This window comes from Patagioenas fasciata, chromosome 13, assembly GCF_037038585.1.
Source record: "Patagioenas fasciata isolate bPatFas1 chromosome 13, bPatFas1.hap1, whole genome shotgun sequence".
Taxonomy (NCBI): Eukaryota; Metazoa; Chordata; class Aves; order Columbiformes; family Columbidae; genus Patagioenas; species Patagioenas fasciata.
The window spans coordinates 24,144,446-24,159,842 of NC_092532.1; the positions used below are offsets into that span (position 1 = coordinate 24,144,446).

At 43.5% G+C, this 15,397-nt stretch overlaps 1 protein-coding gene across 30 annotated transcripts in view; it reads left to right on the forward strand.

Moving 5' to 3' along the window:
* ESRP2 (epithelial splicing regulatory protein 2) overlaps positions 1 to 15,397 on the forward strand; it is a 97,574-nt gene that overhangs the window by 47,905 nt on the left and 34,272 nt on the right. For 27 of the 30 annotated variants that reach the window (XM_071814375.1, XM_071814369.1, XM_071814374.1 and 24 more), the window contains 6 exons: positions 3,377 to 3,458; positions 3,553 to 3,680; positions 4,078 to 4,254; positions 4,643 to 4,779; positions 6,471 to 6,623; positions 7,532 to 7,660. In XM_071814375.1, coding sequence (XP_071670476.1) covers positions 6,489 to 6,623; positions 7,532 to 7,660 — 264 coding nt within the window. In that variant the 5' untranslated portion in view covers positions 3,377 to 3,458; positions 3,553 to 3,680; positions 4,078 to 4,254; positions 4,643 to 4,779; positions 6,471 to 6,488. Of the gene's footprint in view, positions 1 to 3,376; positions 3,459 to 3,552; positions 3,681 to 4,077; positions 4,255 to 4,642; positions 4,780 to 5,934; positions 6,251 to 6,470; positions 6,624 to 7,531; positions 7,661 to 15,397 lie in introns of those variants that run through there. The other 3 variants (XM_071814381.1, XM_071814384.1, XM_065848025.2) reach the window with 3 other exon arrangements.

Sequence of the window (15,397 nt, forward strand, 5' to 3'; positions counted from 1 at the left end):
ACTGTGGTGAGAAAAAGACGTGTATTAGCATGTCTGTATGTGGAATAAGTTTAATTAACTTATAATGAAGATACAGGTTAAATATCAGAGCAGCTAAATCAAATGGGAATGAGATATTACAGGAACACACCCTCTTTTTTATCAGGGTTTTCAAGTCAGCTGAGCGCCTGTGATACAATCTGAATAAAAAGCCAGAGCTTTGTAAGGTGTGCCAAGGTGCTCCCATGGGGCCAGTGTCAGCCCGTTGCCAGTAAAGCCTGAGAAAATGGAACTTGCATAGATTCGTCATTGACTGTGTCATTGTGCAGTTGTTTGTCACTGAGCAGTTTGGACTTCCAGTGTACGATCTTGGGCATTCACTTGATGATCAGTTCTTTCTTTCACTGCTGTATTGCAGAATCGATGATCAGCTCTCAGTAACTGAGAGCAGTGTATAACGTGAGAGTCTTTTGATGTAGATAGTGGCATTTACACAGCTTACGTTGCCCAGCTGTTTTGATGTTTGCACGCAAGGTGACTGGAGTTGGATATCTCAAGTTCCAGATGGCTTTGGCTGTCTCACTCAGAACATCAGTGATTCCGAATGCCAATGAACTTCTGAGAACTTTCTCTGAATGCATTAATGTGTGGGAATATGGTGGGCTGAATATAATTAATTCATTAAAGGAGTGAATACAGAAATTCTTCTGTAAGAAGTTAAGGGATGACTGGATTTCCTGTCTTGCTGTTCCTATGTTTGGAAGCCTCTGAGTTGATCTGTTAAATATAAAGTGTAAAATGGCCCAAACTAAAGGTTTAATGTAGGCATCACATCATTCTCATTTTCTGTTATGAGGAGTGAACCACTTGTTCTTTTCACAAGAGGATATAAAGTTTATCCTGTTGAACTTTAAACATGCAAAGTAATTTTAAATTGTATTGTTTGTAAATTAATAAGATTAGTCTATTTAATTGCATTTAAATAGTAGTGAATGAAAGCCAGCATTTTGGCTTTTCACTATTGCGGTTAATTTTGTTATCGATTTATGTATGTATTCTTTGCTGAAGTGTGGTGGTAAGGATGGTGGTAGGGGTCTTTTTTCCTTTATAGCTGATATAACAAACCACTCATTATACTAAACCTCATCATTAAGCAACAAATTTTTGCTGTTGGATATGCAGTCACACCGACAGACTTACAAACTGTTGTATCCTTTTAATGGACAGAGGGAGTGGGTTGGTAATTGGAGTCATCTAAGGCTGAACATCAATTTGCTTAAAAACCTGCCACAGAAATAATATTTTCCGTTGGATTTCCATTTTCATATGATACCTGAGACTAGTAAAAAAAGTGACCAATCGCAATGGAAATATATGTAGGCAGATTCCAGGGGCTATAAAGCTTCACACAAAGTGAATTTCAGTCCCAGGTAAGGTAGATTAAAAGGTGCAGGAAGCACTTGCATATTCATCTCATTAGGTAACACGGCACGTCTAACTTACTGCAGCTTACAGATCCTGCCTCAACTGGTTGCAGTGAATGGTTTGAAAATTCAGCAGTGAGATCAGATTGGCCACTAGGAAAAGGTTTCTCCTGAGCAGCAGAGTGCGGCTTGGGTCGGGTCAGCCGGGGCTGGGGAGCGCTGCAGCGCACAGCCAGACGAGGCGCCGGCGGGGACGCGAGGACTCCAGAGGTCCCCACCACATCACCTTTCAGTGATTCATTCCAGAAAGCCCTGGTAAATTATTGGAAGGAAAGCGTTATTTCCAATGAGAGAAAAATCAAAATTCACTCTGTATTTGTTGCAAACTCTTCGCTTAAATGTAAATGTATAATATTAATCAAAGACACTACTATGCATGCATGTTTGACCTGTCCATCAATTAGACTGAAAAGTAAATGCTTAGATCTTCAAAAGCCTGATACCTGTAATCTGGAAAATGTGGCTAAACAGCATGTACCTGTCCTGCAGTGGGAGCCGAGCCTGTATCAAACCTTAGTAGAGCTGAGACGCTGGATCGATAGTCAGCCCATAAAGGAGAGGAGCTACGTAAAATAGCAGGGAAAGTATTTTCGTTTTTATTTATCTAGCTCAGTCACCAGTTTTATGTTTTAATTTACCTGTGAGTCAATGGAGATTACATTCCGACTGACGCAGGATTCGAAATGAATGCTTTCAGCATGGCTTGGTGGGGCTGGTATCTGCGGGTAAGGACTCGCTGGAATCCACCTTTCTGAAACATTTTTGCACATTGCCCAGCTTTTGTGCATATCCCGATGGAAATTATTTCGAGGTTCTGCCTGCACGGTAACCATGACAGACCTACCTGGCAGACAAAACGTCAGATCTCTCCTAACGTCTGGACAGCAATCAAAGAACACTGTTGAGCAGTTGTTCCCATGCCCTTTCCCACTCATTTGCTCTTAAAGACAGGATGCCAGAAAATTCCTTACATATCAGTTTATGTTTCAGGAGTTACAGTAAGCTCCTCCTTCAGAAAATATTACTGCGGATGCTTATAATCCCATCCAGGAGCCAAGCACTGAATGGGTCTGCAATCTAAATGTCTTTTCCCGTGTGCTTATAGATCACTCACAGATCTTTTACTTGCTGTGCCAGTTCAGTCTGGAGATGCTGGTGCACACAGAGGATTTACCACTACCCATGCTGTCCAGTTAAACACCAAGGCTCCATACGTATTTAATTTGGCGTCTCTGCTCCTCAGAGCCACAAAATGATTTTGTCTAGAAGAGACCTCTGGAGGTCGCGTGGTCCGGCATCCCTGCCCCACCAGCATGCCCCAGTTTGAGTCAGACCGCACCTGGAAGTTAGTTAACGTTTCTCAGGGCATTTCAAACAGTTTTACAAGGTTAATCATCATCATTGTCTTCCTTTTAACTGATGAGTAAAGGATTTGTAAGGAAGACAAATAACTTTTCAATATCATACAGGTTTGGAACAGCAGATTGATTTTTAGCTTCCCCGAAAGGTAACTGAAGTATTGCTGTGGATCTGAATGTGGCCAAGATGTTATTACTCCAGGTCTCATGCCTCCGAGTTTCATACTCCTTTTTTATTAAGAAGGCTATAAGAGAACTTCAGTGATTAGGACATCCAGTCCACAGGGGGTTTGATAATAACGTGGTAAAGGTAAAAGGGGGAGGTGGTGTTTCCTTTTCTACAGTTTTTGTCTTTCTTTGTCTTGATTCATGAAACTGGATAGTGTGAATAGCAAGAATGAAATTGTCACTGCATTTAATGAGCTTCTTCAGCGTTCTCATGCGATCTAACTGTAAAAGCATTCTATTTTCCAGCTTGTTTGGTTAAAAAAATATCACAATACTGGACTTGCATAACAATGAATGTCCATCTTAAAACCTTTATTCTCCACCCAGTTACGTTTACGAGACATTATCCTCCCATGGAGCCTACAAACAAGAACTTCTATAAATACGCCTACCAGGATTAAAGCTAAAGGTGAGCAATAACTCTTGATTTCAGCAAGATCTTGGTTACAAATTAACTTTGTTAACGTTCAATGTACAAGGGCTTGTCCCACATGTTGTTTCAGGAAGTGGATCCTGTTGCTGCTCTGTGGAGACAGGTGATGTCATTTCTTCACATTTTTTTGATCAATAAATCCAGAGACTGGTATAATTAAGAGCTGCATGCAGAGAGACTGAAGCTTCTGGATAGAAGGTGAATGGGAAAGCAATTGCATAATCTGATACTTGAAAATGTCTGGAGTCCCAGGAAGGCCAGTGTTTATTTAAAGTGTTTATTTTAAACATGTTAGAATATGTTTGAAGTCAATTGAGCTAGAATAGTTTAGCTAAGCGAGTAACAGTAGAAATATATGAGTCAAGATAGTTTAACAGTAGAAACCAGATGGGTTTTCTAGGAAGCGATACTACATTTTATTAGATGAGCTAATAAAACTGTCAAAAGCGTACAAGCTTTTGGGCTCAATAGCCTTTGATACCATGCGTAGATTTCAAGTGAGTTTTCAAGGGTCTTTGGCATTGATATGAGTAGAACTTGTTTAGTTTGACATGTTGCTATAAGTAAATTACAATACCTTTTTCTTTCACATTAGATTATGTAGGTATTGGCATTCTGTGTTCCAATCCAGTGAAGCCTGTGAACATGTATATCAAGCTGGCCAAGAATATATAATGTGTATGATCTTCTATAGACGTCTGCTAATTATAATCCCTTTTTGTATGAAGTAGTTACGTATTAGGGCTATGGAATGACACCCTCATGGAGGCAGGTAAGTTATATCAGACTGGTACTTTCATTCTGTAACATAGCTTCAGGTAAAACCTGTGCTTACACTTGTGTGTACAGACACCACTGCTCCTCCGACACCCCCGTGACGTATATGTATATGTGTATGTATATATATATGTATTTGGGAGGGAGGAACAGGTTGAGAGGAGAGGAACAGTTCTCACGGTTGAAGTCAGTGTGCATTTCTCATTGTTATTACAGACTTAAGGGATAAGAATCATTCCATATACTTATGAACAGGCTGTTACGCTGCTTCCTTACTGCTATATCTAAGGGATATATCTAACCAAAAGGAACAGGAGTGTTTGGGGTTTGACAGAGGACACGACAGATGTTGCATGAATTCTGAGAGCTTGCCTGTTCTGTAGCACCGGTCTGCCTTCAGGACTGCTTTTCGGGCAGCTGCACGTGAGCTGCAGAGACAGCAGCTGAGCCACATTGAACAAGTGCCTTGTTGTGCCCAGCGAGATGCACCTGTGCACTGCGAACTGCCGGCCTCTGCCAGGTAAATACCTGCAGTGCAGGAACTCCAGAAACTCCCATGAGACAGCATCCTCCAACTGGAGTTTAATTGAAATACATGAAAACAGTCTTGCTGATGGTGTTAGCATGGGAATCGGGATTTGCTGAAGGAGGTCCACAGTAACTGCTATAATTAACCAATTATTAAATTAGCATGTTAAAAGAAAAAGAGAAAATGTGATGTTAATATTTAAACCCATCAGATAATCACAGTCAAATGTCCAGCTCTGTATTTTCCCATCAGTAGCTAAATGGCAGCACTGTTTTTTATTCAGTGAAAACTGTATTTCAACACAACACTAGTATTGAAGTACAAACTGAGGATTTAACTGAGCAGAAGAAAAATTGTGACGTGTCTGTCTTGCAGCATTTGGCCTTTGGAAACCATTAGTAACTCGTCAGTGGTGGCAATAGGAAAAATAACATGGTCAAAACAGTTTAGAGGCTTTTTGATTTTCATTTTTGCTTTAAAGTAAATCTGAGTTTGATGATGTCTGCAAAAATGGTCCAAGTCCCCGATGTTACAAACATTACTACTGCTCGCATCGAGCAGAAATGCTGAGAGGAGTATCTTTGTAGTAGCTAAGCTAGGCGGTGTTTTCCTGTTGTAGAGTCTCCCCTGTGAAACAGAAAAGAGGTGTAGAGAGAAAGTGCCGGTCTTTGACTGCAGTTAGTGCCCGGGAGATAGTTCTGCACTGAGCACTTAAGGAGAGAGAATACAGGGTTTATATTTCTGGTTTGTAAAACGTCATAGGTGCGCACCTTCTCCCAACAACAAAATGTTTTAATAGGACCCACCTTTGCAAACCATATGCCAAATGGGGCCTAAAATGCAAATTACTTTCTGACTGTAATATCCCTTAAAAATTCCTGTATAATACTACACTTCCATTATACACGAACGTTGGTAGCTCAGTACAGAGGCAGCAACGTGCACGAAAGGTGAGGACTTGGTGCATTTCAGAGCTAAGTCACAGGTTGTGTTTCAGTAACCGTGGGTGTATATTCTTCGGATTTCCGAGATTAAAGGGGACTCGGCACGACTGCACCGTCCCCGAGTCGCCCCGTCCGCCTGGCGAGGGGCAGCGGGAGCGCGCACCGCCCGCCGTGCCCAGCGCCGGCCGGGAGCCCGCGGAACCGAAAGCAGGTAGAGGCACTTCCTGCAGGCAGAATTAAAGAGGGAGAAAGGGAGTTTTCCTCTGATCTCCCTCAAAAACCAATCAGGCCAGATCAGCCAGGCGTTGATTCTCCCTCCGTCCCTCCTACACCTTTTCCGAAGGCCCAATGGCCTCTTCCCCCTGGGAGATTGACTAGAGTCACATGAGCCGCACCAAGGGCAGGTAACTTGGGAAGGGGGAAGCTGGGCTCCTGCCATGATGTCAGAGGGAGAGGAACCCAGGGCTCGCTAATATCACCTCCCCATCAGCCCGGGAGAAGGAGGTCACCGGGAACAGGTAGAGATGCACGCTTTCTCCATTTTTTTTGGTCTCAAACACCTTTATCTCCTAAATAGCTCTTTCTCTACTCTTGATATTGTGACTCCTCGTTCGCTCCTTTCCCCTTTGATCACTTGGAGGTAGGGGGTGAGCCTTTGTGGGATTTGTTTTGTTCTTTTGTGTGTGTGTGTGTCCTTTTTTTTTCTCTCTTTTTTTTGACCTCTGCTTTTGATTGTAGTTGTTTCCCCCTGTGGTCATGACGGCTTCGCACAGTGACTCTTTGGTGGTGTTGTTTGGGGCAACAGCTGGTGCATATGGGGCTAAACTGGGTTCGGATGAGAGGGAACTAATTCTCTTGGTGTGGCAAGTTGTGGATCTACCCAGCAAGAAGGTATGGCTTGGGGACCCGGGCCGAGGGCGCGTTCCCCGGGCGCAGGGCGAGCAGCGCTGCCCGGCCGCTCGCCGCCTCCCCGGGCCCGTCCGTGCGTCCGCAGGCGCACCGAGGGGAGGGAGCGGGGCCCCGCGCCCGGCGGTCATGCACTGTGGGGTTAGTCACTGCGGAGGGGCCTTTTTGTGCCGTTTGAAGGGAAGAAGTAACTTTGAAAGAGAGTTTGGCCGCTTCCACCCCCCTGCCCCGTCTCCCTTAAAACGTCTGTAGCTTCAACTTTGGAGGTGACTACGGGCTTTTGAAGGTTCAGAACAAAAAGCTGCCCCCGGCAGGCTCCAAACGTGCATGCTTTGTGGGAGCTGTCTCGGGTAACCGTTGGACCCTCTCTGGCCTGCCGCCGGAGGCACTTGTTTTTTTCTTTAACCAATGTTGAATAAACTTTAAGAGAATACTGAATTCCTTTAAATTTTAGGCTGATCTGGAAATATGGTCTATTTTTTTCCCCAAAAAAAGCCCTATTATAAACAAGAGTCCCTCTAGAGATGAAAGGCGTTGATAAAATAAACATGACTATCAATTTTACGAATAGATTCAGGAAACTGCCTTAATATTGTGTGATCTCCCCTTTGCAGTTAACAAGTCTCACCAAAATCGGTGCTAACTGCAAAAGGTGTCCCCTGAAAACCGGCTGTGATTCCCTGCAGCAGAGAGCGTGGCTCTCCTGGGCGGGAGGGGAAGAAACCGAGGCAAAAGGTTTCGATTTGTGAAATCCACAAATGCTTTTCTCGTTGCGATTGTTATCGGGAACGCGATACTGCACCCTTCTGATTTACTGCAGTCTGAACGCTTTGTTCAAAAGAGCTAATTCGATTGTTCCTCACTTCTGCCCGTAATTTCTTTAATGTTTTTAGGTAGGGGCACTACACAAATCCCTGGTGAAAGCAGACAATTTGGACTTGAGTGACCAGTGCCGTGAAGTGACTGGCTTAACAGCAGAGGGGCTGGGCAAAGCAGAGCCGCTGGACCAGGTTCTGCAGCAGGTGAGGCGCTGCTCCGGGCCAGGGGCTCTTCGGGGTGGAGCCTGGGGACAAGATTCAACCGATCTGATAAAAGAAATAGACTTCAGTTTTGCCTGCACTTCGAAATCACGAGCAAGCTTTTGTGCTTATTTTAAAGTGAACCCCAAAATACTCTGAACCATTTGAAATGAGAACCCCATAATTCTGAAATGGTTGAGTACAATACCAGAGTACTTGAGCAGATGCTCTAGTCCTTGGAAGGTCTGGCTTCTGATTATTTTGATGGGTCTGTTTTTATTCCAAATTTCTCTTACTTAAGCCTTTAAAGAGTAGGCTGATAAGAGCACAACTTAATTTAGCAGTGCTAATTAGACTTTCAAAGTTTGGGTGGTATGTTTTAATCTACAGATTCACTGCTGTATATTTTAAAACATAACCTTCTCTGACTTGTTTTTCTTAGATTTAGTTGAAGTCTTCAAAACTGTACTTTCATAAAACATCAGCTGTGCATGTTCTGTATCACACTTTTCCAGATGAGCTTAATTACTTTAGTGGATTAGAAAGTGTTTTGGTTTGTTTTGTTTTTATACAATTTCTGTGTTTTGCTCTTTGGCTCATTTACCATTGCATTAAGACAGTAAACCTGTCAATTTGTATGGTCTATGCAGTTCAAGAGGCCCTAAGTTGGCAAAAAAATGTAACACAACCAATGTATACATATCCAGTTCCTGAAAGTTTGCTTGCTTGCTTTCACTGCCTTTTCTAGATACGAAATGTGCTTGAATGGAAAAATACAATAGTGCATTTTTGTGTAACATATAAAACTGGCTTTCCACACCTTGTCTGAATCATTCGTAGGTGTGTTTCAGCAAGAAACTTGCTCAGGCAGTAGAACAGGTTCGTGTTGCTGTAACTCCTGGTGACACAGTTAACTTGGCAGACCAGGCCCGAACCCTCTTTGATACCGAATGGTTAACGCTTCGCTCCAGAGTATTTTTGAAACTAGAAATGTGTGAGTTTTCTGTGTCTTCAAACCTGGCAGCATTAAATGCAGGTGGCATTTGTTCTACCTGCACCGGTTTTGCACAAGTCCACAAACAAAAGGTGATTTTTTGAAAATTATTTATTTCTTTTTTTAAAGCTTCAAAATAACCCCTGAGAAAATGTGCAGCTGCAGGTCTGATCTTGTCCCAGATCTTGCACTGAAGACATCTGGAACAGCTTAGCCCAGTACACTCTGTTTACCTTTATAACAGACACACTTTAATTATACACAGTACTTTATGAGATTGTATCTTATTGCCGTAAATTGCGCTGTAGGTGGGTCTGCTTTAGCAAATAAAAGGAAATACTGCCTTCGTGTGTAGGTGGGTAGAAACTCCTGAAAAACAACCTTTTTTTTCTTTTTGTTTCGCATATCTATGCAAGGAAATAATTATTTTGCTGTTATTTGCTGGATGCCGGTTGTGATGTGGCCGGTTCCATCGCAGGTCACCTGGAGCACACTCTATCTAAACTCGTCTCCCTTCCCCTCCGTGTGTCCCGACTCTGAGTTCGGAGAGGGATTAATTCATCCTCCCCCTTGCAGTGGCAGCAAACAGCAAAATTACATATTCTTTAATAGCTGATCCTTTTCAGCGTTTTTGAAGAGAAGTCCATTAGATTTCTTAGTGGCACCGTGTGTTGTAAGGCTGAGTCAGGTGTTTGTCAACACAAACAGTTCTTCTCAGTGAGTGTTTTGACAAGCAGAAGCACAGGTGGGTGAAGTGGTTACTTGAAAAGGAGGAGGAAGAGGAAGTAGACTTTACCTTGATTGAGATAATATTGTGGAGTATGTGAAATTAGCTTTCCACACCCTGTTTGGGTTGTGGTGGAGAATTTGATGATGCAGCTGAAACTTCAGCACACATCTCAATCAGGTAAACGAAAGTTTTGGTGTTTGCTTCTGGCTTTTGCCTGGGGTTCCCAGTCTCTACGTGTAGCGGGAAGTGAGAATCACTGAGCACAAATCCATTGTGACTTTTATCTGGTTCAGAGGCCTCTCCCAACCTCAACTATTCTGTGATTCTGATTTGTGATTCGTAACTGGTAAACAATAGAAGAGCCACTGCAGGCGTGGAGTTTTTCCACTGAACACAGAAAACCTCCTCCTATTACTGTTGAGTTCACTTTCCAGCAATGATGGATCTACCAAAAGCCTGTAATCTGTGGTTAAGCCTTTACTCTGCTTGTAACAAGGCACTTCAGCAAATGATGCATCGTTTCAATTTTACTTCATATTCCTACAGTGTTACATTCGCATGATTTACTGCTTGCGTTTGTCTTGAGTATTCTAAAACAGGATTCCCCGCCAATATCGTTTTTCTGTGTCATTTTACCAAGTCAGGTTCTGCAGCACCGTGCCCCAGATAAGCAGGCTGTTTGCTGCAGTGTATGCTCTGTATGCTTTGCTGCAAGCTTTTAAAACTGTGCTTGTCCAGGGTAACAAGCATTTGATTCCACAGATGCTGCTGCCTTTATGGGATCCAGCTATATTTTCTGATGGTCACATACAATGTTTTGATAGTTACGTTTTGGGTGGGGAGGTGAGATCCTGGTCGTGTACAAATATAAGGGAAATAATGACTTGAAGCCATAAGCCGCGTGCCCTTTGGAAGCAGCCTACCTAACGTGTTCAGTTCAACCCATCTCTCTTGGACTGATAACGGGGAGGTTGGAGCTGCTGGCTGAGCTGCGGTGGTGGAGTTGCAGGGAGCTTCTGAGTAGAAAAACGTGAGGGCTGCTTTGAACAAAGTCAGTAGGAGATCTCCTGTTGGAGTGCGTGTGTTTGGGACGTCCTCAGCCTGTGATGTAAGCCTCGAAACACGCATTACCTGCTCCTTACTAAAGGGAATAGTGTCCTCTGTTCCTTCCTGCCTTACTGGGACATTCTTGCCAGGTTTCGTTATTCAGATCTTCAGATCACAGGACTGGCTTATTAGCATGTTATTTATATTTTCCTAAATAGCTGCTGGAGCTTTGTGGTTTCGTGGTTTCCAAGCTATTAAAGGGAGAAAATAGTTTTCGGGCTGCTCTCTGAAACCTTGCAGGAATGGAAGCTTGCTTCTGAAGAGCAAAACCGAAATGAACTTCGCCTTGCTTTCAGCCCCATTACTCTGTCCTCAAAACGCCGACATCTTCACGTGCTTCTCCGACTCTGGCCATGGGGGTTCTAAGTTAGAAACCAAATGCGAAGTTGGAAGTGGTGTGGATTTCTTAATCCCTCTCATACAGAACACCAGGCTGAATCAGCATGACTTGCCTGCAGACATGTTGCTTTCCTTTTGCAAGGCGATATTTGCATGTCTCCCTGACAAAGGAGAAGTCTAAGGAAAGCTAATGATTTTGGAGACCTGTCTGCAGTATTTAGCTGTAATTACCGTCTTACTTTGAATGATATATATTAAAAGATCTCATGAGAGCTGGATCTGGTTTTGGACATGGTGCAAACATCCAACTTTAATCTATGGATAGCCATTTAAGTAAAATTGTTTGAAAGGCTGGCCTAGTCTTGCTGATCTTTCACTGGATTGTACATTAAATCCAGTGCCTCAATGAGAGATTAGATTAATATTCTTAATCACAGACAGACAAAGCTGGGCCTCTTTCCCCCGCTCCCAAACTGGGCGCAAAGTGAGAACACAGAGGGGCTGCCACTTCATCTGGTGGTAGCGAGTTCCCGGTTCTCTAAAGCATGTTCCAGTGCCTATTGATCATCCAGCTGAGCTGCAGGTGCAGTTTATTTTCTCCCACAGCAGCAAATTCAGCAAGAAACAAGCTGGTTAGATGAGCATTTGGAAACAAATGGGATGGGGAGAGAGGCGGAAGAACCAGTGAATTCCTCTAACCTGATAAACCGGTTACAGCTCTTTTTTTAAAGAGAAACTTGTTCTGCAAGCTCTTCACAAAGTGCTAGCAGAAACTTCCCTTGGCTGGCTTACCGGCTGTCACAGCTTCATTTTGGATACATTAATTTTTAATACATTTTTAATACACCTCTGAACTTTTAGACTGCAGAAAAAAGTCTTAAAATGCAGAGTGTTGTTCTGGTTTGTCTTTTTGCCTTGTGTTTGTTTGTGGTTTTAGTCTTGTGATTGGTCTTCCAGCTTCAGATTATTTGATGGCTGCATCTCAATGGGACTCCTACCAGAGTCTGTGTTTTGGAGTATTTGCTGCCGCTTTGGAGCAGGTGTTGGGTGAGCCCTTGCGGGTGCCCTGAGCAGGCTGCCCTCTCCAAGCACGTGCGCCGGCTGCAGTTTCCCAGGGTTTGTCCTCGGCAGCAAGGCGAGCTTCTTTCTTACCACTGCTCCGTACTTTGCCACCTTTTTGTTGTGTCAGAAGCTCTTTGTGAAGCTGTGCTGTGAACAGGATCACTGAAACGAGCAGGTAGGGTGGGAACTTCTAACGTGCTTTGCTGTCCAAGCTCACATCCCATGAAACTACACCCTTTAATTTATTTTCATGACCCAACATGTTTGACGGCGATGCTAGCTTCAGGTATTTCTGCCCCCGCGTCCTGTTCTCGAGCTGCAGTTGTACGCAGACTGTCTGGTGGCACCTTTCACTCGGTGGGTGCTGCTCGGACTCCCTCGCCTGCATTCCGTGGTGCAGAAGCCTTTGTGGCAGCGTGTTACAGTGGGGCAGTTCTGCGTGGTGCTCGGGTGGCAGGTGAGGTGGTTTGTCCGGGGGCAGCCGTGGCGCTGAGGTGTGGACGGGCAGTGTGGTGAAAGGAGAGGAACGTTTCAAGATAGTTTGGCCACCAAACAGTTTGTGTTGTGAAACTGTGGCCTTGGGCTGGTATCAGCACCGAGGATTTCCTGACAGACACAAGATGTCCTTCGGGTTGTCAGGGCAGGTAAGTCATAAACTCCCGCTCTTACAGCAGGGCTGCGTATACTGTGTGCATATAACCTTGTGTAAGGTTCATACTACATCTTAGCATATAACAGCTCACTAGTTCCATTGATAAACATAATTCAACCAATGCTTATCTATGTTTGACAGCTAATATTGGAATATTGTCAGTCTTTGTGGCGGGGAAGTAAGGCCGTGCTGATGCTTCCTGTAGCTGCAGGCTGTTCTTTAGCAATGAAATGGATGGCCAGCTCTTGTTTCAGAACCCTGGTTGGAATTCTGCTGTCGATGGTACAAGTAAACCAGCTCCCACTATGTTGCAATTGGAACACACAAATCTGCTCTCTTAGAGAAGAGTTAATACCAAAACAGTTCTTCCGCTACATATATAATGTATGTATACATGAATATACGTGTATAGATCATGTGAACGTATTTGTTATTGGCAGCATTTGTGTTCTGTTAGGTTCTGTGGAAAAGCAATAACATTAGCTGTGAAGGCTGCAGCACTCTCATCTGAATTCCTCCAGTGTTCTCGTAAACCTTGCGTTGTTCCTGCACTTAGGTGTGTTTCACTTCAGAACGCGTGGAGAGTTAGTTAAAGAATTTGTCTGAAGCTGCATATTTTTTATCTGGAAGCCTAAACTGTGGTAGTCCTGGCTAGCTGGGCTCGCATTTTATAACAAATACTGGCCCTTCTAATTTTAAGAGAAGTGAATCATTTGGCCCTTTGGTTTGAGGATAAGCCTGAGTAGACTTTATGATAACAAATGCTGCTGCTTGTTCTGGTGAAGTTAAACAGTAACATTAAATCTCTTAGCAGGTCTGGGTGGATTAGCATATATAGAAAACTAAACCTTGCTATGGCCCGTCCAGAGTGCTTGAGACGCCGCCTGGCAGCGTCGCGTTGCGCAGCGTCCGAGCGCTGTGTCGCCGGCGGTTTCCGTGCTCTCACAGCTCTAATACTGTACCCAAATACTTGAATTTCTCTTGAAATTGTACTTGCAGCTGTTTTGAAGTCATTGTCAGACAGTAAAATGTGAGGTAGAAGCCTTTTAATACAGAGATTGCTGGATTGTGTGATCCTCAAAGACCTTGAACGTCTTTCCTCCAACTCAGTGTAAGTAGCTGCTGAAAAAGTCATTGGAAATGAAAACCCTGACAACAGTTCTTTAACTCAGAAGTGGCTGAGAAATAATGAATGACAAATAAAGGATTTGTCTTCTCCCGTTTTGACAATACATATACATGCAGTGCTTCTACCAGTTCTTACATGTTAATGTGGAAACAGCATGGAAAACTTTCTGTGGATGCTCTGCATTTTTCTAGGAACTTCCACCGTTTCCCTCTTCCTTGGGTGGCATTTTATGTGGTTCTTATCACAGCCTGTGAAAAGCTTGCACGGTTCTTGCACCGTGTGTTGGTTTACAGAGGAGCCTTTCCCTTTGCTGTGTTTTACACCGTGGGGTTTCCTGCGGGAGGTGTTGGGGCGATCCCTGCCGGCGCCTTGCAGCGCTTCTGTGCGCACGGTGCATTGAAGGTGGTGCCTAGAGGCTGGAACTGGTGTTCCTAGCAAAGCAGCACTGTGGACAAAACTAAAAATGCTAATTGGAGAATTTTTATTTTTTGAGCAACTTACATTACTTACGTAAGGTCAGCCCTGTTTGGTTTTGGATTTTCTGCGGTTAAAATTGGAACCTTTATGTGTCTTTATTAGCAACTTAGTAATTCTCCCTTTTTCCTCATGTTCCTGTCTTTGCCATCTCCTGTCTGCTCTGGAAAAGCATTTTTATTCATCACAATTGCTGCTTTTCCTAAAAACTGCAGAGATCTCGTGGTGTTTTCCTTCGTGATCCGTTTGTGTTGGCCACAACCTTATTGCAGGAAAGGAAGAAAATATTGATGCTCTGGAAGGCAACGTATGCTTTACAAACCATTTTTTAGTGCTTTACTCTGAGAAATGTGTTGATGTTCTTTAGGCTGTTGACAGCTTACTCCAATATGCTTCTATGCAAGAGCTCCTGTTCCTGCTTGGTTTACAAACAGCGGCTTTACTGATCTGCCCCTCGTTCATTTGATCCATACGCTGTGAAGGCAGATGTGAGATATAAGCTTTACACAAAAGATATCGGGAATTGAAATTTAAACGCTCACCACTTGTGATGAGTAACAAAACCAAACACCACCCAACGCCACCGCCTCTCCCGAACTCCAGTTTAGTACGTTTTAGTTTTCCTTTGCCCCACTACCGTTCTTTGTAGAACTGCAGTGGCGGAGAAGGGCAAAAAGTGCTGAGAAATGGATGTTGTGATAGCACTCCAATATTGGAAAGGAACTTTATTTTAAGATTAAGAAATAGTTGTATTCTTTTCCAAATCTTGGCTCATGATGATTTTGGACACCTGTTAGCTTAAAAGGTTTTGTTATCATTAGGGAAGTCTCTGAACTATGTTCTCATTCTTAATTGAAATCAAGACTTGTTAGTGGTGTTGCCATTCTCTGCCCCTAATTCTAGAGAAGTTTAAACGTGTGCTTTAATGTTACCATGAATTGTGTCGATGTTTGCAGTTGTGAAATCAAGTGTCTTCACTGGTACGTAATTCTGTTGCATTGAATTGCACTGACAGTAAAGTAGAGCTATGATATGCGATTTGGAAAATAAAAGCGCAAAAGTCACTGTGGAGGTTTTGCTTTGTAATCAGATCTTCTTGGAGCTGTGTACTTCAGAGTCTGAGACTTAATTTAGGAGTCTTTTTTGGCTGAAGAGGGAGACAAAACAGTGTGTGACACATCAAACCTCTCGAATCAAGTAACTGCTGGGTTGCAGGGGGATGCGTGCGGCTCTGAGAACTGGAAAACGCATAG